Genomic DNA, 24,414 nt, shown 5'->3' on the forward strand with positions numbered 1-24,414 from the left:
CATGTTGACTCAATCCCAGGATTTATTCAAATTAGGCTTGGATTTGTCAGTGTGAGCTGCCTTGCTTTGCAAAATAAACTCTTGTGGTTGATACTTGATGCCTGGATACCAGGGCTGGAAGAGAAATCCTGCTCTCTGGAAACTTTATCAGGACTAAGTGCAGCATCCCGTGCTGTAACCTCCTCCTGCTGTGGTTTGGTGTGTGTGTCTTACCTTTCCAGTAGACTGGAATTCTGTAGGATGCAGGGCTGCCTTGGAGAGCAGGGGGATGTTGATTTGTGGAAGTGGTGACCTGAACACTTTCTGCAGCTTTGAGCTGCGAACAGGAGCACAGGGTGCTGTGCTCAGTCTACAGCAGGAGGAAGCATCGGATGCTCTACTTGGCCATGTCTGACTCCTGGGGCCTCGACATTTTAAAGCTGAAATATTTTTTATATGTACTTTCCTTTCTGCCTTTGAAAAAGCAGGTTGGATCATGACTTCTTGCTTTCCTTTAGTATCCTTCTGGGGAAGGAAAAGTTATCTGCTAGGAGCAGTAAAAATGTCCTGTGCAACAGATGTGAGCACAGGCATTGAATTTCTTCCAAAGGCTTATGTAGAGGAGTTAAAGCAGTACTCAGGCATGCATTCTCTTTGAACTGGGATGGAATTCTGCCTTGGGAGCAGTTTTACCTAATTAATTGCCATGCAGAAGCAGCAGTAATTAACAAGGATGTGTTGATACTGGGAGCATTTATCACCTGGAGCTCCTCTAGTCCTGCACTCTCAATTCCTGTGGCCACACTCTGACCACTGTGCTGCCTGTGTGCATGTCACCCTTCAACAGCTGGAGCTTGTGTGCTTTGTCATGGGATGTTTGGCAAGCTCACAAGGCTGAAAAATAATGAGGGTAATAGAAACCTGTGAAAACAGGCAGGTGTGTAGGAAATGGGCTGTATAAGTGTTCTGATGTGAGGGAGTATTATCTTGCAATATGAAACAGGAGGAAGTTCATAGGGGAACAAGCCGTTACAAATGGTCCAAAGATGAGAAAAAAATGCAGGTAAAACATCTTCTTAAATATTGCTGTTGGAAACATTCATCAGAAGCCTTGGAGCTCCTGGCTGTGCATTTGCAGAGCTGCTTCAGGCAGGGGTGCTGAGAGAATCTGCTGTTACTGCCTGTAGCAGGCTGTGAGGGGTTTCAAATGTGACTCAGTTCAATTTTGAAGCCTGTGGTTACATGGATTTTCAGGTTCTGCTTTGTCTTCTGAAGAAACAAATTTCAGTGACCATTCTACAATCAGAAGTCTTTAAAATTGTGATGCTGCCTGGGAGGGGGTTGTGGTGGGATGTGTGCCAGTCTGTGTTCCCAGGGAACAAGGGGGACAGGACAAGAAGAAATCGCCTCACATTTCCCCAGGGGAGGTTTAGGTTGGATGTCAGGGAAAATTTCTTCCCAGAAAGGGCTGCCCAGCCCTGGCACATCTGCCCAAGGCAGTGGTAGAGTCCCCATCCCTGGAGGGGATTTCACAGACGTGTGGATGTGGCACTTGGGAACATGGATTAGGAGTGGCTTTGGCAGCACTGGAGGAACGACTGGACTTGATGATCTTGGAGGGCTTTTCTAACCTAAAGGATTCTGTGATGCTATTTAAGCTGTGCTTTGCTATTTTGAGACTCTGGGAGGTCTGACTTAAAAGGTGACTAATGAAAACATCCAGCTAATCAGCTCCCCACTGCAATATCCAGGTAATTGCTGCTTTTCATCTCTGCTACGTCCTTTGGGGTGTGGAGTGACTTTTCCTGGTGAAGCAGAGCCTGGTACCCTGCAGGTGATGAGTGCCTGGTCTCAGAGCAGGCAATTTCCTTCAATTTAGTGTCATCACAGAACTTCCCCAAGATCTTTTCATGTGATGAGTCACGCGATTGAAGAATGATAATGAACAAAGATTTTTAAATACATTTTTGCAGCTGGATTTTAAGAAGTTGGTAAAAATGCAATAGGTGTCTTTTCTCCCTAAGAACGTGGCAGGGCCCCAGCCCATCCCAGCATAGAGGGATCAGCCTCTTCTGTAAAATCAACAGTGCCAAGCCCCCTATTGTGCCTGGCTGCACACAAATCCTGTGATATCAGGAGATAAACCTAGGCTTCATCAGAGCTTGGAATCCTGCCTTGTTCTTGCCCTGGCCCTCAGGACTGCCTTTCACAGCCTGGCTTTTGGGTAAAACCTGGGCTTGGAGAACATCTTCCTCTCTGGAATGCACTTATATCTATCTCAGTCTTGGTTTTAAGCACCTTCTGAAAGTTGGACGTTTTTGGTCCTAACTGAGCATCTGGAATGTTTCTGGGGGTTAAATCTTCCTCTGAACTCACCTGAAGTTGCTGTTCTTTGGTTTCTCAGCTGTTGGTGCATGATCACCTCGTGGAAACCTGGCTGCTCCCCATGACTATCCAACTGCAACTCCATTCATGGCTGAGCACTGACATGTTCTTAATCACAAATAATGGTAATACCTCAGTTCAGCTTTTTTCAGGGCTTTGAGGAAGTTTTGCAACGAGCCCTCATTGCCTTGCCCTGGAGCACTCAACTTAAATTCAGGGCTGTTCATGGTGCCCAGATTTAATAAATAGGAGACTGTGACCTCCTCAGTTGTGTCTCCAAGTAGCTGTTAAGATTTCAGAGGTTTCTGGCTCTGTGGGAGGCTTTCCCCCCCTCTCCCCTCTGCAGCTGTGTGTGTGGCTGTGCTGCACCCGACATGTTCACGGATCTGGGGCAGACAGAAGGAGCCACAGAAGCCTGTGGGCATCCCGTGGGTTTGACAGGATCCTTCCCCTGTTTTGCTTGAGTGGCTGCACAAACAGCTCTGAGAAGAAAACAAAGTGTGTGTAACCACTCAGGGATTGACACACTTCGGGGAATTTGGGATTATGCATTGACCCAGGCAGGAAGATGAAATCTGTAGGATTCATCTCAGTATGTACTGGGAAAAATGTCTCAGCAAGCTGGGATTGCTGTGGCACAGCTGTCACTGGCTTGGCTCTGGGACTCTGACTCTTATCAAAACTAGAAATGGTGGCTTTGCTAGTTTGGTTTTAAGGGTTGTCAGTACAGGATGGTCAGATTTACCAGGCCCTCACAACAAAAAAAATTAATATTGCGAAAATCACCTTCATCCTGGTCTGTGAAGATTTGTGTGCTGGTTGCTCAAGAGTGGTTATAGTCTACTAAATGTGACAAAGTTTGTTTAAATGAACTTTTTCCTTTGTAACTGATGAAAATGGCCTTAAAAGGAAGCCTGATTGCAGTGGGGACTGTTGCAGTAGCAGTATTTTGGTGCTCTTTTCCCCCTTTTGACAAGAATCACTCCAAGAAGTGGTGATTAATAATGTGTTTTGAATTATATCTAGTATAAACCCACAATAATCAAGTTGTGTGGTGGTTCTATATTGGCACTGGTCTCAGCTAGGGGAGGATTACCCTTGAACACTATTGTTTGTTCTGAGTCTGTTGAATTTGTTGGTGCTGGGTAAGTTTTTGTCCATGTAGAAAACAAGGAAATAATATTGATAAGCAAACACAATATGGATGGTGAGACTGTTTCATAAGATAAGATTTCAGTTTCCGTATATACTTGCCTGGGAGTCAATCGTCCTTTTGGGTACTCAACCACTATAATGTGGAGAGAAAACAACAGGACGTCACAGTGACCTGTTGGAAACTTCCCTGAGTGCTGGAAAGGGAAAGGCATGGGCAGAAGAGTCACCATGAGGAGATGAATGGGTGCATTGTCCAAACCAGCCTGACTCGTTCCTTAGATTTTAAATCCACTCTTAAACAGTCTCTGATTTAAAGCTTCAAATTATTGCTTGGTGGCTCTTACAATTAAAAGCAAACCAGTTGAGCAAGCACAGGGCCAGAGAGTATGTGAGGAGTTAATCAGCTTAAACTCACACCCAGGAATCTCTTTCCTCCCTTCATTGTGTGCTGGGTGAAGAGGCTGAGGTCTTTGGGCCCTGTAATTAATTACTGTCTGAAGGTTTGTGCAGGTAGCCTGCTCCTCTGACTTCTCGGAATCTGCTTTTCCATCTCCATTTTTAACGCTGGCTTTTAGAACTGCCTCATTCAGTCATTCAGGGCTGTGTAACTTTGCTTTAGTGTAGGATCTTGGTTTTTCTTTCCTCTTTCCAAGCCTTTTGCATCCGTCTCGTGCATAATCAAATTCGTTAAGTGTCCAGCCCGCGGGAGTAGGACTTTTTGTTTCTCATGCTTCTGCTGGAGAGCAGACCAGAGACTTCAGCTGGCTGTGGCTTCAGTCTCTCCTGCACTGCAAGGACCTGTTCATACCATCCCCACATACAGACTTGTTATCAAATAGAAGGGAATCATAGATTTGTTTGTGTTGGAAAAATCCTCCAAGACCATCGAGTTCAACCATTCCCCCAGTGCTGCCAAGGTCACCACTGACCCATGTCCTGAAGTGCCACATCCACACAGATTTGAATCCCTCCAGATATAAATCCTCAACCAGTGTCCCACGCAGTCTGTTCCATTGCCTGACCATCTTTTCTGTCAATAAATATTCCCCAGTATCCAGCTTAAACCTCCCCTGGTACAACTTGAGGCTGTTTCCTCTCATCCTGTCCCCGTTCCCTGGAGCAGAGCCTGAACCCCCCCGAGCTGCCCCCTCCTGTCAGGGAGTTGTGCAGAGCCAGAAGGTTCCCCCTGAGCCTCCTTTTCTCCAGGCTGAGCCCCCTTCCCAGCTCCCTCAGCTGCTCCTGGTGCTGCAGCCCCATCCCAAGCTCCATTCCCTTCCCTGGACGTGTTCCAGCCCCTTAAATGTCCTTGAAGTGATAGGCCCAAAAGCACTGGCTGATGCATCCCATAATATACCACAGCCATAATTGTCACTAATTTAGTGGCACCTCTGAGCTTCTTCAAAGTGCTCCCATCACTCTTCGTTCAGCCAGGGTCACGTTTTCTTTTGCAGGGCTCAAGATCAGTTAGGAAAAGGTGTCAGGGCTGTACAGGGAGCAGGATCAGACCTTGGAGCAGGGAAAAGAGCAGAGAATTTCTTGCCTGTTCTTCCTCCCAGGGCAGTAAAACCTTGGCTTGACTCATCCACAACATGCAAATTCCCCCTAGTGCAACAAGGAGAGCTCCTTGGGCTGTGCTAGGCTCTCCTGTGCCAGCTCCCTGCCAGAACTAGTCCCAGCAAGAGGGAGACACAGAAAATGCTCCCAGGTGTGAGGAGGGTGGGATTGGGAGAGCTCTCATTGGCGTCTCCTTAAGCTTCCGTGGAGGTTCTTGCCACCAAAGGGTGAAAAAAACCCCAAACACACAAATAGTGGTGATAGGGGGGTTCCAGGCACCACTTGTGCTTCTGCCCAGTGGATGCTGTGATTGCTGTAGGTTACTGGAGTTATCACAGGTGCCTGAATTTTAGCTGGCAGCAGTGGTTTTATTTATTTATTGTTTTTTAAAGGTGGGAGTGAGAGCAGCAAACAGTTCCAAGGTTACCAAGAGTCAAGTATATCAAGCAGAGAGCAAGGAAATAAGTAAATCTAGACATAAACAGCCTCCAGCCATGTGGCAGTAAAGACAACTGTACCTGGAGTGGTAACTCAGCAGCAAAGCATTGTCCTCAGAGTACATTGGTGCTTGGCAAGCACTTGGCACATCCCATTGCTTCCGTGGGCACCAGCCCTGTGCCCAGTGCAGCCGCCTTGTGCGTGCCCAGAAGCTGTCAGGAAGTGCAGAACCACAGTCTGTCAGCACCTGGAATGTGCTTGATTTCCTTTCTGGGCTTCACCCCACTCCTTTAAGCAGAAATGAGCCTCAGAGCTTGGCCTTGAACTTTGGGGCTTCTTGTAAGTGCCATTTTAAGAAAGGAGGCAAGCAAGTTTTGTTCATGCTCAAATGACCTCAAGTGACTTGCAAATCTGGACTGAAGTTTAATTAATATGTTGGTTTGTTTCCAAAGTTTATCTGTGGTTCCTTTTTCCCCTCAGATCAAGCCTCAGAGGTGCAGGTGACAATGATGCTGACGGAAAGCTGTAAACTCCGAGGGCTTCACCACAGGTAGGGCAGGCAGGGCTGGTGACAAATCCATGTCATTGTGAGGTGGAAGTACCTGGGCTAAAGCTCCCTGAGGAGAGGGAGCTCTTTGCTGGGAATTCAGCAACACTTCTGTAGAATCATGGAATGCCAGGGTGGTTTGCGTGGGAAGGGGCCTTAAAGCTCATCTATGTCTTGGGCAGTGACACCTTCCACTAGCCCAGGTTGCACCAAGCCCCATCCAACGTGGCCTTGGACACTTCAGGGATCCAGGGGCAGCCACAGCTGCTCTGGGCACCCTGTGCCAGGGGCTCCCCACCCTCCCTGGGAAGAATTTCTTCCCAAGATCCCATCTATCCCTGTCTGGCAGTGGGAAGCCATTTCCCCTTGTGCTGTCACTCCAGGCCCTTGTCCCCAGTCCCTCTCCAGCTCTCCTTTAGGCACTGGAAAGGGCTCTGAGGTCTGTCCCTGGATCCTTTCCAGGCTGGATGTTCCCAGCTCTCCCAGCCTTATTTAATAATAAAGGCTTTGCCTAAAATACAAGAGTAGCAGGTTCTTGGTGAAACATACCTAAATAGAAACAAAATTAATTTGGCCCCTCTCTCATCATTCCAAGTGAGCTGTTATCCTCCCTTTTAAAAGTCAAACTTTCTTTAAAAAGTCAAAAAAGCTTTTCTCCCCTACACTGCCTATAAAGCTGGGACCTTCCTGGGTCTGTAGAGCTTATGGATGTGACACCTGGCTGTGAGAAATTTTCAGGAAAGAGTAAGAAAATTCAAAATTAAAAACAATTGTAAGTCACTGGTGACTTTTACTAATGGTATTCAATAGGAGTTTCTGTGAATTTGCATATTGGTATATGTAATATTTTATATTTCTTCTAAGGAAGATGTGCAGAGACACTGCAGTGTGGAGGTTATCTGAGCCACAAAAGGCTTGGAAAGGCCCTTAAAGTGGCTAATTCAGGGCTAAAATCTTCTGTTCTGTCACTTTGCAGCAGCTCAAACATGATGTTTTGACTTTTTTTTTTTGTTAAACTGCTGTAATGGAAGTTTCTATTTTATATCTGTAGTTGACTTGGAATGCTACACCTCCCAGTTTAGGATATAGCACTTCTGTGTACGAATGGCAACCTGTATTCACAACAATTTATGTCAGCCCTCTTGGACCAAATGAAAACATTTGGAGGGTTCTTCATAACGGGAAAGTAGTCAAATATTTCATTTATTAAAAGAAATACTGTCTAGGGCTTCAGTTATTTGGATATGTTGTGCCCTGCAATTCCCAATACAAGATTAAGTGGTTTTCTTCCATGTTGAATTAATTTTATTACTGTGTTTAGGAATCAAAAGTATTTTTATCAAATGTCAGTTCCATAGCAAAAGGAATTTTGTCAAATGTCAGTTCCATAACATCAGGAATCCTCTGTCTTTCAGGAATCTGCTGCCTATCACTCATGTCTGTATAGAGGAGGGAGAGAAACCAATGGTGCTGCTGCCCTACATGAACTGGGGGAACCTTAAACTCTTCCTGCGACAGTGCAAATTGGTGGAGGCCAACAATCCTCAGGTACCCTTGCCCGTGTGGGACTTTGTGCCCATTAAACCTCTGGCACCTGAGTTTGTGCCACCAGAGGAGTGGTTGTGGCACTCTCCTGTTCGGTGTGATGGCAGGAGAACTGCAGAGGTGCCTCCCCAGCAAGTGTTTGCCTTGATTCCCACCAAGAATGCATTTCTGACTGTTTATCCTGGGTGTTCAGAGGGCAGGAAGCTCAGTCACCTGTTATTAGAGTAGGAGCTCAGTCAATGCATCCTAAAATTATATCAACAATTAGAGAAAATTGTGGATTAAGGTAAGGAAAATCACGTATGGAGAAATTTCAGATTTACTGATACTACTTTTGGTAATCCCAAGCTATAAATGCATGCAAGATTTTAATTATGATGGGACTGTGAAATTGCAAAAGGAGCTGAAGCAACAGCCTTTGATACTAATTTTGGAGAGCAACAAGGATTTTGACTGTGCTTCTGCCTGGAAATGAGCTGGTTTCCAGGGAAACAAAGGGAAAAAGGTGTGGGAAGGAGGATAAAATGGATCATTTTTGCCTGTGTCCACTTCCAATCAAAGGAAAAGTGGATAAAAAGAGTGAGACACTTGCAAGATGGAAGTGTTTTCACTTGGCACGTCAAAAAAAGAAGTTAAAATTTAGAGTAAGGCACCATCATGAGTGTCCATAGGCGGTTGTGTCTGGGGGACTGGAAGGGGAGGGGAGGGGGCACTGGGACACAGAAACCCATTAACCCTGCAGGTTCTGGGCTGAAGGGGCTGATGGCTGCTGCTCTGGGCTCTTGCAGGCGATTTCCCAGCAGGATCTGGTACATATGGCCATCCAGATTGCCTGTGGGATGAGCTACCTGGCCAGACGGGAGGTGATCCACAAAGACCTGGCTGCAAGGAACTGTGTGTAAGTACTGTCCCCTCTGCAGCTGCAGCTCCCTGCACTCAGCCTGGGCTCTCCTTCAAAATGCAGGTTTGGGGTTGCTGGTGGAGTCAGTGATGTTGTTTTCCTCCAAAGCAAGGGGAACCAGGAATTGTGGTTCTAAAGGATGCGGAACATGCTCTCTGTAAATGCTTCAGCTGGATTTGTCTATCACTTTTTCGAAGGCTTGAAAAGAATTAGAGCTTCCTTTCAACTTTTATAAAAACTTGGAATATCTCCTCAGTTTATTGATAGATTTTTGTTTGAAGTTGGTTTTCTTCATTTTTTCTGCTTAAAAACTGAGTTAAAGACTTTGTTCAGTGGTAGATTTCTTAGTTGCCAAATGATGGATAGATACAAATGTGCTCTGGAATGGCAGGAATACCAGAGAGGGGTTTGAGACCATCTTCAGGCTGGAAATACACTCCAGAGTGTAGAGATGGAGGTGTTTGCTGGCCTTCTAGGAACCCAGTGAGCACCATCTCTGCTCTTGTGCCCTGAAAGGATGCTCAGTGTGATGGGATTCCTGACAGATTCTGTTCCTAATTTATATTGCTTTTCCTCACTGGTGAGCATATTGAGTAGGAAGTGGGACCACGGGAGACAGAGATCACAAACATCAGGGGCATCACCTGGAGCTTTATATCTGAGAATATATTTTTGTTTATTTTTCTTATCAGAGAATGGTTTGGGTTGGGAGGGACCTTCAAGCCCATTTAGTTCCACCCTCTGCCATGGATTGGAAAGAGGTGACAGTAGCAAAGGTCCCCTGAAGGACTTGGTTCCACCTGCCCCTCTTTGTTTCCCAGGTTTGGTCTGAGTGGTGAAAGGCTGGGAAGTGCATCTGACTCATGTCCTAATTTTGGGAAAGGAGCCAGGATTCCAGTGATCTTGGCAGGTTTTAGGGAGGAAATGCTTTTGGTCTCATGTACTCATGGAACAGCCAGGTCCAATTACAGTGGACATGAGGATTACACACGTCAGGGCTCTCTAATCACTGGGGAATTGCCCTTTGGATTGAATTTGTTTTCAAACGGGTCTTCTAGGAATTTCTCTGAACTCATAATAATGGCTAGATAGGAATTTTCCTGGTTTGTAAATTTTGAGGACAAGGAACTGGCCTGAAAGTGCATATAAATAAATAAAAAGGTATCTGAGATAGTGAAGAGGGTAACACACGGATAGACCATTTGCATTTCATTTTTCTCATCAAAATAAAGAAATGATTGGCAAAATGACAAGACAACAAAAACCAATTTGTTGCAATACCCCCAACCCAATGTTCCTTCTCTGTTTTTTGTCATACAATGTTGAAGCCGACATCTCAGCCATATTCTGAGGTCAGCTGTTTTTAAGAACACTGAACTTTATTACACAGTTTCAAGTTCAAAGAATTTGAATCACATCCCAGAGGGGGCAAATTCTCTGTGCTCTTTTGAGTAATCTTTTCTTGATTAAAGTAAGTTTCCCTTAGTACCCAGTTTCTGACAAGCATCACTATCTCTTGTGGAGGGAATAAACAGTTTTTCAGCAGATGGCTTGATCAGAAATATGCTCTTGGACCACAAAGAGTACTGGTTGTTTAAAAATATTTCTGGCTCTTGCCTTGCTTAGATCTTTCCCTCATTATTGCCGCAGAGGTACTAGAGCTACAAGGTGTTTAATTGCTCTGATAGGGGATCTCTAAAAGAGCAGGAGTAACTTAAGGCTGTTACTTGTTTGCTTTAACGGGTTTTTTTGCACTTGTAAATGTTTGGTTTTATTTAATCAAGCCTGCTGATTTTTCTAATGCTTATCAGTTGGCACAGAATAACTTGGTGCCATGATATATTTGCTAATGACAGAGTAAGTGTGTCTTGATGCAGGAGAGTGCCAGTGCTTGAGATAGCCATGGGTCAGCAGTCCACAGTGAGGTGCCGGGTGTGGAGCTTTGGGCTGGGCAGGGCTGTTTGCTGTGGGGTTGTGAACGCTGCTGTTCTCTGTGCCGCAGCATCGACGATGCGCTGCAGGTGAAGATCACGGACAACGCGCTGTCCCGGGACCTGTTCCCGATGGACTACCACTGCCTGGGGGACAACGAGAACAGGCCAGTCCGCTGGATGGCTCTGGAAAGCCTGGTCAACAATGAGTTCTCCAGTGCTAGTGATGTGGTGAGGGTTTTTTTCTGTTTTTTGCTGACAGTTTTGTCTTTTTTCAGCTGTTGGAGAATCCCAGAATGGTTTGGGTTGGGAGGGATTCTTAAAGCCCATTTAATTCCACTCCCTGTCATGGACTGGGACACCTTCCAGTATCTCGGGTTGCCCTATCGAGCCTGGCCTTGGATGCTTCCAGGGATCCAGAGGCAGCCACAGCTGCTGCTGGGCACCCTGTGCCAGGACCTTACCACCCTCATAGGGAGGAATTTCTTCCCAATATCCCATCTAATTCTGCCCTCTGGCAGTAGGAAGACATTCCCCCTTGTCCTGTCCTTCCATCCCTTGTCCAAATTCCCTCTCCAGCTCTCCTAGAGCCCCTTTATGCACTGGAAGGTGCTGTGATATTTCCCTGGACCCTTCTCTTCTCCAAGTCAACCCCCCCAGTTCTCCCAGCCTGGCTCCAGAGCAGACGGGCTCCAGCCCTTGGAGCATTTCTGTGGCCTCCTCTGGACTCACTCCAGCAGCTCCAACATCCTTTTGATGTTGAGGACCCCAGAGCTGGAGGCAGAGGATCATGGCACTGGATATGTAACAGTGGCTTGTTCAGAGCAGCAGTTCTACAACCACTCCTGCATCAGCTGCTCGTGGCAGATGGTTTAGGGGTAAGTCAGTCCCTTTGGGCACAGCAAAAGTGCTCCTTGCTCCCTGTTTCCTTGGGACTGCTGGCAGGGAACACAGTGAAATTCAGAGCACTGCACTGAGACTAGTCTTCTTTTCATAAAGTATCCCGAGTTGGAAGGGACCCACAAGGATCATCAGTCCAGCTTCTGGCCCTGCACAGGACACCCCAGCAATCCCACTCTGTGCCTGGGAGCATTGTCCAAAGGCTCCTGGAGCTCTGGCAGCCTTGGAGCCATGCCCATTCCCTGGGGATCCTGTTCAGTGCCCCAGCACCCTCTGGAAGTAAAGGTGGACATCCATTGCTCACCCTCTGTCTGCTCAGCAAAGATCTGGTCAGGCATGGCTTCCCTTCATAAATCCACACTGGCTGTTCCCAGGCATCCCTGTGCTTCATACACATGGGAGTGAGTTCCAGGATAATGAGCTCCCCAACATTAGCAGGACAGGAGCTGGTGTTTGACTGTGTGGCCCATAGTCCCCTGAATCCCAGCTCCTCCAGAGGATGCCTTCATTCCAGTGGTCAGGAACCTCTCCCAGTTGAGGTGACCTTTCAGAGATAAGACCAGTGTTGCAGTGACCTCAGCCTGTTGCCTTGGTGCCCTCGGATGCATCCCATCCAGGATAGTGGTCTGGTGCCAGTTTGGGAAACTTAAGAGAAGTTCTGGTTGGTTTTTTTACTTCCATGGTCTCTGTACTAGTGCTGCAGCCATATAAACAACAAGAAAAAGAAGGAAGGAGGAGAAGGTGCCACTTGTGCTCCACATGTGTATTCATTGGAAAACACATGGGAGTTTGTGTTTTACCAAACTTGAAGACAGAAGAGGAAGTGGAAGTTGCCTGTAAAAGTATGTTTTTAGAGAGCTAAATTACCTCAATCAAGTGGTGGGTTTTTATATTTTTACTTTTTTAAAAAAAGTCTGGAACGTGAAAGCATTTGCTGTTTGTGAGGACTGGGAAATCAAAGCTTATGTAACAGTGGCAGTGAGATGTGGAATTTTATTAGGATGAGTAAATCTCAGTATTGTAACCATTTTTGAAAACTCCAGTGCAATTTAGCATCTCTTCCAGCCCATTTTAACCCAGACGTCCTTTTTTCATTGCTTAGGGATAAATGCCACCCACCTTTTAACACACAGTTCTAACTGCAGACACGTGGCCATCTGAGTTTTGTAGAGTTCAAAAGCAAACAGTTTTTCTGCATGTAGAAAACACCATGTGCCCTAAATATCAGCTTTGCATCTACCTGGACTCCTTTCACAAAAAGCTGATGTCAGATGTTTTTGTGGGTTTGGTAGGAACAAACCCAGTGATCCATTGCATGTAACAGGGAACGGGTGATGAAGTGTGGTACAAACAGCGTCTGTGTCTGCAGAGGTGCCATGGGATGTGTTCCAGGCTTGCTTTTTGGAAGACTTTCTTTCAAATGTGTTCGCTGGCTTGAAACTTTCCCAATAATGTGTTGCTCCTCTGCCAACAGCCGTATCAGTCAGCCAGAGTGTAGGAAAACAAACCATGATTCCTGCTGAATCTTAATTCCGAGGTTTTCCTGCTGTTGGGCATGAAGCTCTGCATCTCCTCATGCCATTTTTATGCAGCTACCTATGGAATTAGAACAGCTGTATTCCCAGAGTGGTTTTGCTTGAATCCCTCTGTCTCATCTTCATGACCAACCCTTGTCCCTCAGCACTCTTCTCCACTGCAGGTAAAAAGGGACTTTATTTCCTTCGGTGGCTGTTTGGAGCGGGGCCTCATCTGCGCCCCTGCCCTTCTCTGCCCTTCCCACCTGAAAATATCCCTTCCCTAAAGCTTGGGTCAAGGCAGTGGTGGGATTTCTCTTGATTAAAACAAGAGACATGTCAGCCTTACAGGATTCTGCCCCTTTTTAATGAATGATGATGTGTAACTTGAGTAGTGAGTCATGTGCGTGCAGTATCAGCCCCATCTCTGTTTGGTCTCCTGGGTCTCTGGATACCAGATAATAAATCATTTTCCTTGTACTTGGCTTGTGTGTGCATTAATTGATGGATTTTTCATCACTTTAAGCTCTTTCTGGCAAGGGTTGCCAGCTGAATGTGTTGGATGATGATCCAGCTGTCAGGTTTACTGAGATGAAATCTCTTTTTTTTCCCAAGTCGGATTCCTGAGCATACTCCCCAAATATACAGATTATTTAGAATCAAAAAATTATAATTTCATTCAGTTTGCCTTTCTGATCCTTTGAAGTTCACTGGCTTTTTTTTTTTTTTTGAGGCGTTTTGAAGAAGTAAAATGTAAAAAAAAAGAAAACCAACAGTTTTATAGTAGACAATCTTCCAGTGTTCAGTATTGTTTAGATTTAGGTGTTCTGTAATGTCATGTTAAAAAATGCATGATTTTTAGCACTAAAATATTAGTGCAGTAAGAATATAAGTTTAGTTCAACTTTGTGGAATCACGGGTTGGTTTGAGATGAGAGGGACTTTCAGACCATCTGGATCCTACTCCCTGCCATGGGCAGGGAGTCAGTAGCCCAGGTTGCTCTAAGCCCCGTCCAGCCTGACCAGACCATGGACACTTCCAGGGATGGGACAGCCACAGCTTCTCTGGGCAATTTAACACCAGCTCTGTGAGTCCTAATTAGCCCAGTTCAAGACATGTTGAATGTAGTTATATAGAGCATTTATGTAAAAGCTTTCTTACTCTGTAATCTTCCTTACAGCTGATTTTGTGGGCTGTCTGGAGGAGCTCTGGGGGTTCAGCATGTTGTGTTAATGCCTGCACTGTTCCTTTGCAGTGGGCCTTCGGGGTGACGCTGTGGGAGCTGATGACCCTGGGACAGACCCCATACGTGGACATCGACCCCTTCGAGATGGCAGCTTATTTAAAGGATGGCTATCGAATAGCTCAGCCCATCAACTGCCCCGATGAACTGTGAGTGCCTCTGCTGGGGGAGGAGAAAGGGGCTGGTTTGTGTTTGGTGTGTTAAGCCAGGCTGCCCAAAGGGAGAGCCAGGGTTGCCTTCCCCTGCCTGTTTGTTCTGCCTGTCAGACAAACCCTGGGGTAAACATGGCTCATGGAACTCTGGCTCTGGGGTCCCCAGCATCAGAAGAATGTGGAGCTGGTGGAGTGAGTCCAGAGGTGAAGATACTCTGATGGCTGGAGCCCCCTCGGTTCTGGAGACAGTCTGGGAGTGTTCAGCCTGGACCAGAGAAGGCTCCTGGGAGATCTTAGAGCCCCTTCCAGTGCTTAAATAGGCTCCAAGAGTGCTGGAAAGGGACTTGGGACAAGGGGTAGAGTGACAGGACAAGGGGGAATGGCTTCCCACTGCCAGGGGGCATGGTTAGTTGGGATTTTGGGGCGGAATTCCTCCGTTTGAGGGAGGAATTGGCACAGGAAGAGTTCCAGGGCAGGCTAGACAAGGCTTGGAGCAGCCTGGGCTAGTGGAAGGTGTCCCTGCCCTTGGCAGGGGTGGGACTAGGTAGTCTTCAAAGTCCCTTCCAAGCCAAACCATTCCATGCTTTTATAGCAGTTGAGCAATTTCCAGTGAGCTATGTACTGCTCCTTCCGGGATTGCCATTGGTTATATGCTAAATCAAGCCAGGACCTCTGGTGACAGCCCCTTTGCTCATCATTCCAGGTGTCCATCTGTGGAAGGAGCTGTTCAGCATTATGAACCATAAGATCCAGGGCTCCTTGTCTCTCTCTGGTTGTTGCTCAGCCAGAGCAACCCAGTGGCAAATGCTGTTTGCCTTTCAGGCTGGGGCTGTGGTTGCCTGGCTGACGTTCCCCTGTGCTCCATGTGCCTCTGTGTTGCAGGTTTGCTGTGATGGCCTGCTGTTGGGCCCTAGATCCTGAGGAGAGACCCAAGTTTCAGCAGCTGGTGCAATGTCTCACTGAATTCCACGCAGCGTTGGGAGCCTACGTCTGAACCAGCAGCAGAAGATGGAATTCCCTGTTTGGGAGAAGCCATGGCATCCATCTGCAGCTCCATGCATCCCTTGGACTCGCACACGTGATGTGTATAAAGCAACACTACGGGGAGAAAGCACTTCTTCCAAAACACTGTGCCTTAGAATGCCTTAGTAGTCTCAAGTTTTTTTTGTAAGACCTCCTGGTGTTGAATATTTTCTAGATAACACTTTTGCTAAGTTAAATTGAGACCTTTTTGGTTTGCCATCAGGATTTGTAAAGTGTAGAGATAGTGAACTGAAACATGAGATTTGGATGGACTTTGCACTCTGACAAAAGACACGTGATTTTTTCGGAAGGGTTTATGGGACTGGTGGAAAAGTGAGGAGAGGGGAAATGAAAAGCCACACTACAGAAAATTTTCCCTGCTTTTAAAAAAATGTTGAAACTGAATCTTTCTGACCAGCTCTAGTGTTTGTACTTGTATGTATCTGGAATAGCTTTTTAGTATCAACTTCTTCTATTTTGAGACAACAGCACATTATGGTTGGATCCACACGTCTTACCTTTTTAACCCACTCACAAATGTTCTTTGGAAAAGCTGGTCTTCAGGATACAACATCTCCTTTCTAAAGTGATGATGTAAAAGTGATCCCAGTTTACCTCATACAGAGAGTGGTGAAAGTGGGACAAGAATGGTGCCCCTCCTTTCACATCAAAGGATTTTTGAGATGGTTTTATGTGCTAACTAAAGGCCTTCAGAGAAGCGCCAGAGCAGCCCCTGTGTGGGAGTCTGTCACCTCAGGCTTCTGCCCTGCAGTTTCTCTTGTTCAAAAAGGTACTGGTTGTTTTTTATGGGATTTTATGGCCTGAAATGGGCTTAAATATATAAATATATATTTGTAAAGACACTTGCAGAGTAAAGAATGTTTTTCTATTACACCTAATGTGAAAGCTTGGTCCCTCACGTTGCCCTGTGTGTGGATTGTGCAGGTGGGTGGTGATTAAGTTGGAGTTGGCAGGAAGGGAAGGTGGATTACCTGCCTCCCTGAGGAACTGGTCCCTGAGACTTCAGGTATTATCCAGCTGCCTTCCTTAACCCAGACATCCATTCCACCCCAGGTTGTTTTTACTTGAACGTTGCTTAAGACGACTTAATGTGTTTTTTCAGCAAAACATGTTACAGATTCAGGCTTTTTCTATATGTAACAAAGTTACTTGCAGGATAGCTCCCAGTTCTCCTGGTGAGCTGTAGGCTGCATCCTGTGCCTGGTGGCACCATGTTGTGCTTCATCAGGTGTGGGACATGAAAAGTTGCCTTTTGTCTCTCACCATTTGCAGCTGAGCACCCACTGCCTCAAGTGTTTGTGCAACTACGGGAGTGGGACATTGCCCTGACAGGCTCCGGAGCCATCCGAGCATTTTAGGAGACTGCTGTGCAAGTACGAGCAGCTGGATTTGGCTGGGTCATGCAGATGTGCAGCTTCTGTTCTTTCCAGAGTGGTGAACCTTGCTGAAGAAAATTAATCCTCTGTAATTAGTGTCACATGTGGCCTGTGTCCCTCAAAACGCCAGAGCTTTCCTCTCTGTACTCCAAGGTTTGTTACCTGTGGCCAGTGACCCAAGCCTTGCTTTATCCTGGAAGGAAATTTTCCTGCTGGCTCAAGTTTGGGCATGTTTTGATGGGCTGTTCTTGCCTGACAGAATTGAAGCTGGTTTTGTTTGGTTGCGTTTGGAGTGGCTGAGTCTGGGGACAGCAGCAGGGCTTTGGGTGTGTGGTCTCCCATTCTGACCTGGGGAACTGGTACCGGTGGCAGGACTTGACGGTGACGTGGATGTTGAAGTCAGCAGTGGCAGTTCCTGACATCCAGGTCAGTGTTCCAACAGGATCTGCGGGGATCACAGCTCTAAAAGTGAGGTTGGAGAACAGCCCAGGATGAAAATGATCCACCTGTTGCTATATGCCCAAGGCAGAGTCGCATGCACACCGGATGTGCATTGTGCAAGTTCTGCTCACACCCCAGGGGTGTCACAGGTGACATCTGACCAGTGTGGGCCGGACGTGGCTCAGAGATGTGCTGCACCTGAACCTGTTCCAGTCAGAGCTGTGGGAAATGCCTCAGCTTTCCCTCTCCTAGGCTGCTTCTCCCCTGCTTTCATCCACAGAGACTGGGAAGTGGTTCAGCGTAGGTTAGGGCACAGATACAACTCTTAATTTTGGAAATTTTCTTTCATTTAATCAGGGCTCTTCTGCAGGGATGAGGCTGCCACCTGCTCCACCTAGGGCAGTGGTAGAGTCCTCATCCCTGGAAATGTTCAGAAATGTGGATGTGGCACTTCTTGATAGTTTGTTGGGTATGATGGGCTGTGATCAAAGGTTGGACTCAATGATTGTGGAAATCTTGTCCAACCCTAATGATTCAATGCTTCCACGATAGGCCTTTTGCTGGTAGCAGAGCTACCTTGAGTAGATTACTTGCAGGAATTTGTTGTACATGAGACTGCAAATAGCTTTCCTGCAGAGATTTTGCTGTATGTGCTGTATCTTAGCTCCATGGGCTTTTGGGGAAACTCTTGAGGAGCAGATCACTTAAGTAGATGATTGGAAAGACAGACTCCCTGGAAGGAGAACATTGTTGGTATCTTCTAGTCTTAATGTACATGAAAAAGTCTCGATGTGACCCTGGGGAGCGCTGGATGGAGCGTGGCTGGGAGGTGAGGCAAAGAGATGAAGAACAGAAAGCTGTGATTACAGGAAAGAAGAAAGGAGGAAGATTTGGCTCCCAGGTGTTTTTTTCTTGGGAGGGTAATGCCAAAAGTAAAAATGAGGCACAAAGGAGTAAAAGGCAAGAGGTGTTGGGCATTAAGTTAGGGGCTTAGGTGGGAAGCTGGCTGAAGGACTGGGTAGGATGGGATTCCCTTTGAGGACAGAGGGGGCAGAGCTTTTGGGTGGACTCAGATAGAGGAGTGATCACTCTGGAGTGAAAAAAAGGATCAAACATGGAGAAAGGAGAAGGCTGAGAGCAGACAGGGCTTCCTAAGTGATGGGTTGAAAGCTGTGGAGGTGTTCAGGGAGATGAAGTGCACCTGGAAAACATCACTCAGAGAATGACTGCTCTCTGGTTTTTCCATGTAACTCAAGACACCTTGGAGGGTCAAAACACTTGCCTTGTTCAGCCTCAAGTCCTTTGTTTCTCCTGTAGCTGTGTCCAGATTGGCAGCAAAGGACGGGGCGGACATGGCAGAAGAAGGTGGGAATGAAGAGGTGACCTTGTTTTATTTAATTATTTTCTTCCTTGGCGTTTGACACTTGGAATCAACACCCAGAGTGTTCAACAACCTTTGTGCTGGGATTTGAGAAGGCTTCCAGCACTTTGGTGTGGAAAGACTCATGTGCTGTGTGCTCTAAACTACAGCGTGGAAATGTTTGTCAGAGGCAAGTGGAAATACTGCCAAAACAGTGGAATTCCTCTCAGGGCATTGAGTTTAAACATTTTTGTGGTAGCTGATGGATGGGAATCATTTTGAAGAGAAGGAAGATTGAAAACAATAAGGAAAAAAAGTCACCAGTCCAAGTGCCAGTGTTAAAGCCCTGACTTGGCACTTAAAGTGTGTGTCCATGCAATCCCATTGGGAAGCAGTACCCTTGGAGTGTTTCGTACCTCACATCAGCACAACACACGTGCAAATGACCCATGGATTTTGAGTGCTTGAGGCTGTGGTAACTCAGCTTGAGAAATCCCTGTCTGTCAGGTGAATTCCTGCTGGTGCCAGTGGATTATCACAGGATGCTGTTTGATCTCAGCACAGGAATTTCAGTGAGGAGCCATTGGAAGAAGTTAAAGAAATGTGTTTAAAATACACAAAAGGGCTCTGAGGATTGGTGTGAGGGATCCAAGTAGCTCCACTGGGGTCACAGAATGCCTGATAAGGAGCCAGCTTGGCAGCTGCAATCTGTGGAGCTGCTGCTGGGAGAGTGAGGCACTTAATGCCCTGGAACATCCAGATTCTTCCAACCAGATAAGGACATTCCTGCAGCCATCCCTGGGCTCCACACCATGATGCTCCTGGTAATTGCTGCTTCCTCACGGGTAAGGATGTGGAGAACCGACCTTTGCTTTGGGAGTGCCTTGCAAACATCAGATGAAAGCGGCATTGCAGAGAGGCAGTGTTTTGGGATGGAGGGAATGTGCTTTATTCCTGATGGCTCACCCCATTCCTGCAGGGCTGTGCTGTGCCTGTCCTGACCTGAGGCTGGGTCTTGCTTGGAGCAACAGCCAAGTGTTGCTGAGAAGGGGCTTGTGTTGCTGTGCAGCAGCTCTGAGCAGGAGGCAAGGTTTAGCTGGAAGATTTAGGGGGTGTTTTGGGTCAGTTTTTGGCCTGATTTGGTGCTGAGTGTTGGACTCAGCAAAGCTTGGCATGTTCTCACGTGGCTGAGCTTGATGTCCTGCTGACAGACATGGTGGCTTTCCAGAAGCTTCCAATGAAAACATTCTTCCACTAAGAAATTCAATAATTATATGAGCAAAGTAACATCCCCAAGTGTGTTTTTGATCCATATGCCAGCTTCTGTGCATTCCTAGAGTGGGAGAGGCTGGATCATCAACCTGTCTCATCCTCTCCCTCCTTTCTGCCCCCAGCCCCTTCTGCAGCTCCATACTCTCAACTTCCTTAAACAGGGTTTCTTAAACAGGATGACTTCGTTTATTCCAGCTCTTTCTTTGCTTGGGAAGTTTTATCTCAAGCTCTTCATTTGTGTCACAATCCCATAGCTTTGGACCTGGTGAATTTGGTTATGTTTGGGAGAAACCCTCCGGGATCCAAGAGCTCTTGCCTTGCATCCATGTGGAGCCAAAACAGAGCAAGCACCCAGAAACCCTGGCACTGGCTGGGCTGCAAGGAGTCCCCCAGCCCAAGGAATTTGGCTCATGGGATCAGACTGGAACCAGCTGGTAAGAGAAGGATCTGTGTGGTTCTGCTCATGTCACCCTGGAGACGACAAGACGTCTGGGACCTGTCCATATGTGGGAGAGATCCAGAGGTGAGGCTGGCACTTGAGGCTTGTTCTTGGAGCTGTCCAACACCTTCAAACGAGGCATTTTCTCTGTTGGAATGGGTTAGAAATCCCAGTTCTGTGCAGGTCCCAGGCTTGCCTGCCCTGTAAAAGCCAGTTGCTCTAAGGGTGGAAGTTAGGGGAGGTGGCTTCAATATATTTGTAATGCTTCAGCCTCTGGAATAGACTTGGAGAAGGCTGGAACCTGAAACTGTGAGTGCTGAGTGCATTTCTGCTGCAAGACTGGGATGAAAGCCAGTCGGAATCTCCTCTGGATGTGCCTGAGATGCAATAGCCTGTGCAGGAGGCAAATCAAGTGCTGCAGCCAACATATAAAAGCTGTTTTCATGCTTACCTGGTCCTGAGACTGCTCAGCTGAGGCCCTCTTTGTCCCCCCTCATTCCAGGCAGCCTTGGGTCAACACTGCTGTGAACACATCTTGTTTCTAGAAGCCCCTTACCCACAGAGAAACCAGCTGTTCTCAGTCCTTTCTTTCCAAATGGAGCACAGCTGGTGCGACTTGTAAAATAGAGCTGTCCTCCAAGCCTTGTCTCTGAGCCAGGAGAAACCCAGGGGTGGATACACCTCTGTGTAAACTTACCCTGTGGAGTCGGGCTGAGGAGATTGAGGTTTCAGCCTGTAGAAAAGGAAGTTATGTGGAGATCTTAGAACAGCCTTCCAGGATCTGAGAGGACTACAGAGGCTGGGAACAGCTCTCTAGGAAATGCTGAAGGACAGTGAATAATAGGATTTGATGGAAAAGGCTTGAAGGAATAGGGAAGTGGTGCAACTAAACTTGTCTTTAAAGGCTTAGGTGTGAGGAGGTGGGGAGACAGGAAGCTGCTGTGGTAAGAGGATATTGATACCATGGTTATGACAAAAGCATGAGCCGAGCAGAGAGATGGTCAAATACCAGGGGAGAACAGCTATGTTGGCCTGGCAGGAGGCTTCGGGCTCTGTGTTGGGTAAATGTCATGTTTTGAGCATCTCATTTTATATATAAACAGTGTTTATATATACGACCAGGCATGGAATTATTGGAGAGCTGCTCTGTACCAGTGACCAGACTGGTGTTAGATCTGCAGTTCTGCTGGGCAGGGAAAGAAAATGAGCAAAAGGGGTGAAAAACAGGAAAAAAACCACAATGAAACACAAAAACACACAACAAAATCCCACAAACAAATTCGTATTTAATCTCAAAAGAAATGGTGGCTGAGGCTGCCTTGCTGAAGGATTTATAGGAGCACCAAGAAATGGTGGAGAAGCAAGGCCAGGGGAAGTTTACATTGGATATTAAGGAAAATTTCTTTGCCAAAAGGGTGTTGAGACATTGGAACAGGCTACCCAGGGTAGTAGTAGAATTCCTGTCCCTGGAGGGATTAAAAGCTGTGTGGATGTGGCACTTGGGGACATTGTTAGAGGCAGCCTGGGCAGTGCTCGGTTGGAGTTGGACTTGATGATCCTGGAGGGGTTTTCCATCCTGTTAGTTGTCAAGTTAACTGGAAATAGCACAGGGGAAATCAAACATGGGAGGAGGGAGTTGCTGGCAGCTTCTCTGGGAGTGAGAAACCTGAGCTGCATCTCCAAGGGGCCCTTCCATAGGGTGCCATTGTAGATTAACTACCAAATTTTACTTCTGAAGCTAAGGAGTGGTTTACCGGGGAACTGAGGAGACAATCGGCCTTAAATTCTTACAAAAACCATGAAGGGATGGTGAAAACCCACTGAAAAGTTTGCTGGCTTGATCCTCTTCTCCAGCAGGATGGTGCTGGCAGCTGAGTTGTGAGCCCAGCTGGTCTACAAATGCCCATTGTGGCCTGGGTGATGGCAGCAGTTTGGGTGGGAATCAGGGCCATCTCCATAAAAAATGGGTTTTCAATGCTAGTGTCCAGCAGAAATCCCAGTTGTTGCTCTTGGAAGACAAGTGAAGCTTCAGGTGATGCCGTGTCAGTCCTTCCTTCTCTGACGTCATGTTACCTCAGGATATCTTGGTCCTACCTGCAGAAACCATTCCTAGCTTTGTTTTGGCACTGTTGGGATATAACAAAGAACGTAGATTCTGGGAAGAGCTGTGAGATCCAGCTCTGCTCAGCTTTTGGGAAAACAGGATTGCACGTCAGAGCCGGGTTTGGGTGTCTGCAGGGAGTTGTTGTGCCCTGGGGGATCCGTGCTGGATCCTCGGTGCCAGTGCCCTGGGATGGTGTTGGCTGCTGCCCAATCCCCCGTGGTGCCAGCGCTACGGAACGTCAGAGCCTTGGCTTTTGGGATGCATCCTCCAAAGACTCTCAGCCAGAAAGCTGTACCTGGGAGCAACAGGAATGCTGCTTCCAAGAAACAGGACTTCCTGGGACAGATACAACCACCCTTGCCTTGCTGCCGCAAGTCTGAAGAAGTGCGGTCACCCAGGCTGGGACCACCTCTGGGGTGGCTTCTCCTCCTTAACCCCTGGTGTGGTTCCTGGACCCGCAGAGGAGATGCTGTTGTTCTGCTCCTGGTTCTGACTTTACTCACCAGATACAATCCCTTTCCTTTGGATGTTAAGAATTAGTGTCCCAGTAATTTTTGGAGCAAAAGTCTGATGAGGAGCAGCTGGGGGGGCTCAGCCTGGAGAAAAGAAGGCTCAGGGGGGACCTTTTCACTCTGTCCAACTCCCTGACAAGAGGGTGGGGCTGTGGGGTAGTTTGGTCTCTGTTCCCAGGAAACAAGTGGAAGTGGCCTCAGATTGCACTGGGGAATGTTTAGGTTGGATATTAGCAAGACATTTCTTCACAAAAAGGGCCAGGGGGCCATAAACACCCAAACAATTCCCGGTGTGGGTAAACTCTGGATTTACCCATCACTGCAATGAAATTTGTCTTCTTTCCCTCTCTCTGATCCTTTCCACACAACACCTCACATTCAGTTCCCTGCTGAGAAGAAGATGACGTTGTCACGGAGCATTGGAATTACAGTAAGTCTTTAGGGATAAATTAAAGTTAATGGAGCTCCTGACCCAGGTGTTAGATTTGTCATTCTCCCTTGTGCAACACTGGTGTAATGAGGAGTGCCCCACACTGTGGACAATTATCCATGCTGGAAAGCTTCAGCATGACTCCCAAACAAGGGAAAAAGACTTTAATGTTGAAAAGCGTAATGCCCAAAGTTGTACACGCAGGGTTTTGCTGCAAGAAGGGACTTGTGGATATTGTCTCTGAGTCTGTAGAAACACATAATTCTCTTAAAGCTGCTTTGTTCCTTTAGGTAGCCCGAGCCATGCTGGGTGTGTGTCTCTAATCTTTAAATCTATGAGCTTTAAGGAAAAAATTAAGTTAATTAAAGCATTTTTTACATGTATTGTCAAGCTGTGCTTCTGACTGTGGGACCAGACTGCCTGGATCCATGATCACTGAAACACAGGAATCTCTTACCATTATCCCCTCCCAAGATCTGCCTAATTTGGACCAGAGCAGTTTGAAACTGTGATGTTTAGGGAATTAGTATCTTATTTCTCAACGAGTCTGCTCAATAGATGCCGAATCCCTGGGGGGAAACTGGGAGCCATAGGAAGGAGAGGTGGGTGGGAGAGCACATTAAGCAGCCGCCACTCCCACAAATATATTTCCTCCTAGCAAGTCGTTGATGAGATGCTCTGGATTTGCAGGAAGCTTGAGTGCTGCCACTTCTATTTATCTCCTTCCTGTGCCCTGGCAGAGTTCATGTGACAGTAATTGGTGACAGGTTTGTGTTTTCCTCCAGTTCCCTGGAGCAGAAACTCTCCCTTCCCTTTGCTGCTGGCATTGAAGTAGTTGTTCCAAGGGGCTTGGTGGTCGGACCCCCATGTGGAGCTTGTTGGCCCCCCCATGTACATTCCTCAGCCAGGAGCAACATCTTGTACCACTTCCAAAGTTCATTTGGGCTTCTTTCCCCTGACATTGGTGCTGGGCAGGTCCTTGGGGTTCCAAAACCTGAGGGTTTCCTGAATTTCCTGTCCCTGAGGGGTGAGGTGGCTGCAGGGCCAGAGCCCAGGTTTGGTGAGCTGATGTTGCTGTCTGTGGCAGCCACCACAGGTTGGATGTCAGAGCCACAGAAAACAGCAGAAAACTGCCAAATGGAGCTTTTTTTAGCATTGCTTTAATTTACTCCCTTAAAAATGTCAGGGTCTG

General features: G+C 47.0%; 1 protein-coding gene across 1 annotated transcript in view; it reads left to right on the forward strand.

The window, feature by feature from the left end:
• RYK (receptor like tyrosine kinase) overlaps positions 1 to 16,161 on the forward strand; it is a 55,194-nt gene extending 39,033 nt beyond the window's left edge. Inside the window, exons 10-15 of the mRNA XM_066194187.1 lie at positions 5,992 to 6,061; positions 7,474 to 7,606; positions 8,392 to 8,501; positions 10,507 to 10,666; positions 14,105 to 14,241; positions 15,127 to 16,161. Of these exons, the coding sequence (XP_066050284.1) occupies positions 5,992 to 6,061; positions 7,474 to 7,606; positions 8,392 to 8,501; positions 10,507 to 10,666; positions 14,105 to 14,241; positions 15,127 to 15,238 (722 nt within the window). The 3' untranslated portion in view covers positions 15,239 to 16,161. The remainder of the gene's footprint in view (positions 1 to 5,991; positions 6,062 to 7,473; positions 7,607 to 8,391; positions 8,502 to 10,506; positions 10,667 to 14,104; positions 14,242 to 15,126) is intronic.
• Positions 16,162 to 24,414: the final 8,253 nt, after the last annotated feature.

The sequence above is a fragment of the Chamaea fasciata genome, unplaced genomic scaffold, assembly GCF_029207755.1.
Source record: "Chamaea fasciata isolate MVZ Bird 193981 ecotype frontalis unplaced genomic scaffold, bChaFas1.0.hap1 SCAF_11, whole genome shotgun sequence".
In the NCBI taxonomy this organism is placed as follows: domain Eukaryota; kingdom Metazoa; phylum Chordata; class Aves; order Passeriformes; family Sylviidae; genus Chamaea; species Chamaea fasciata.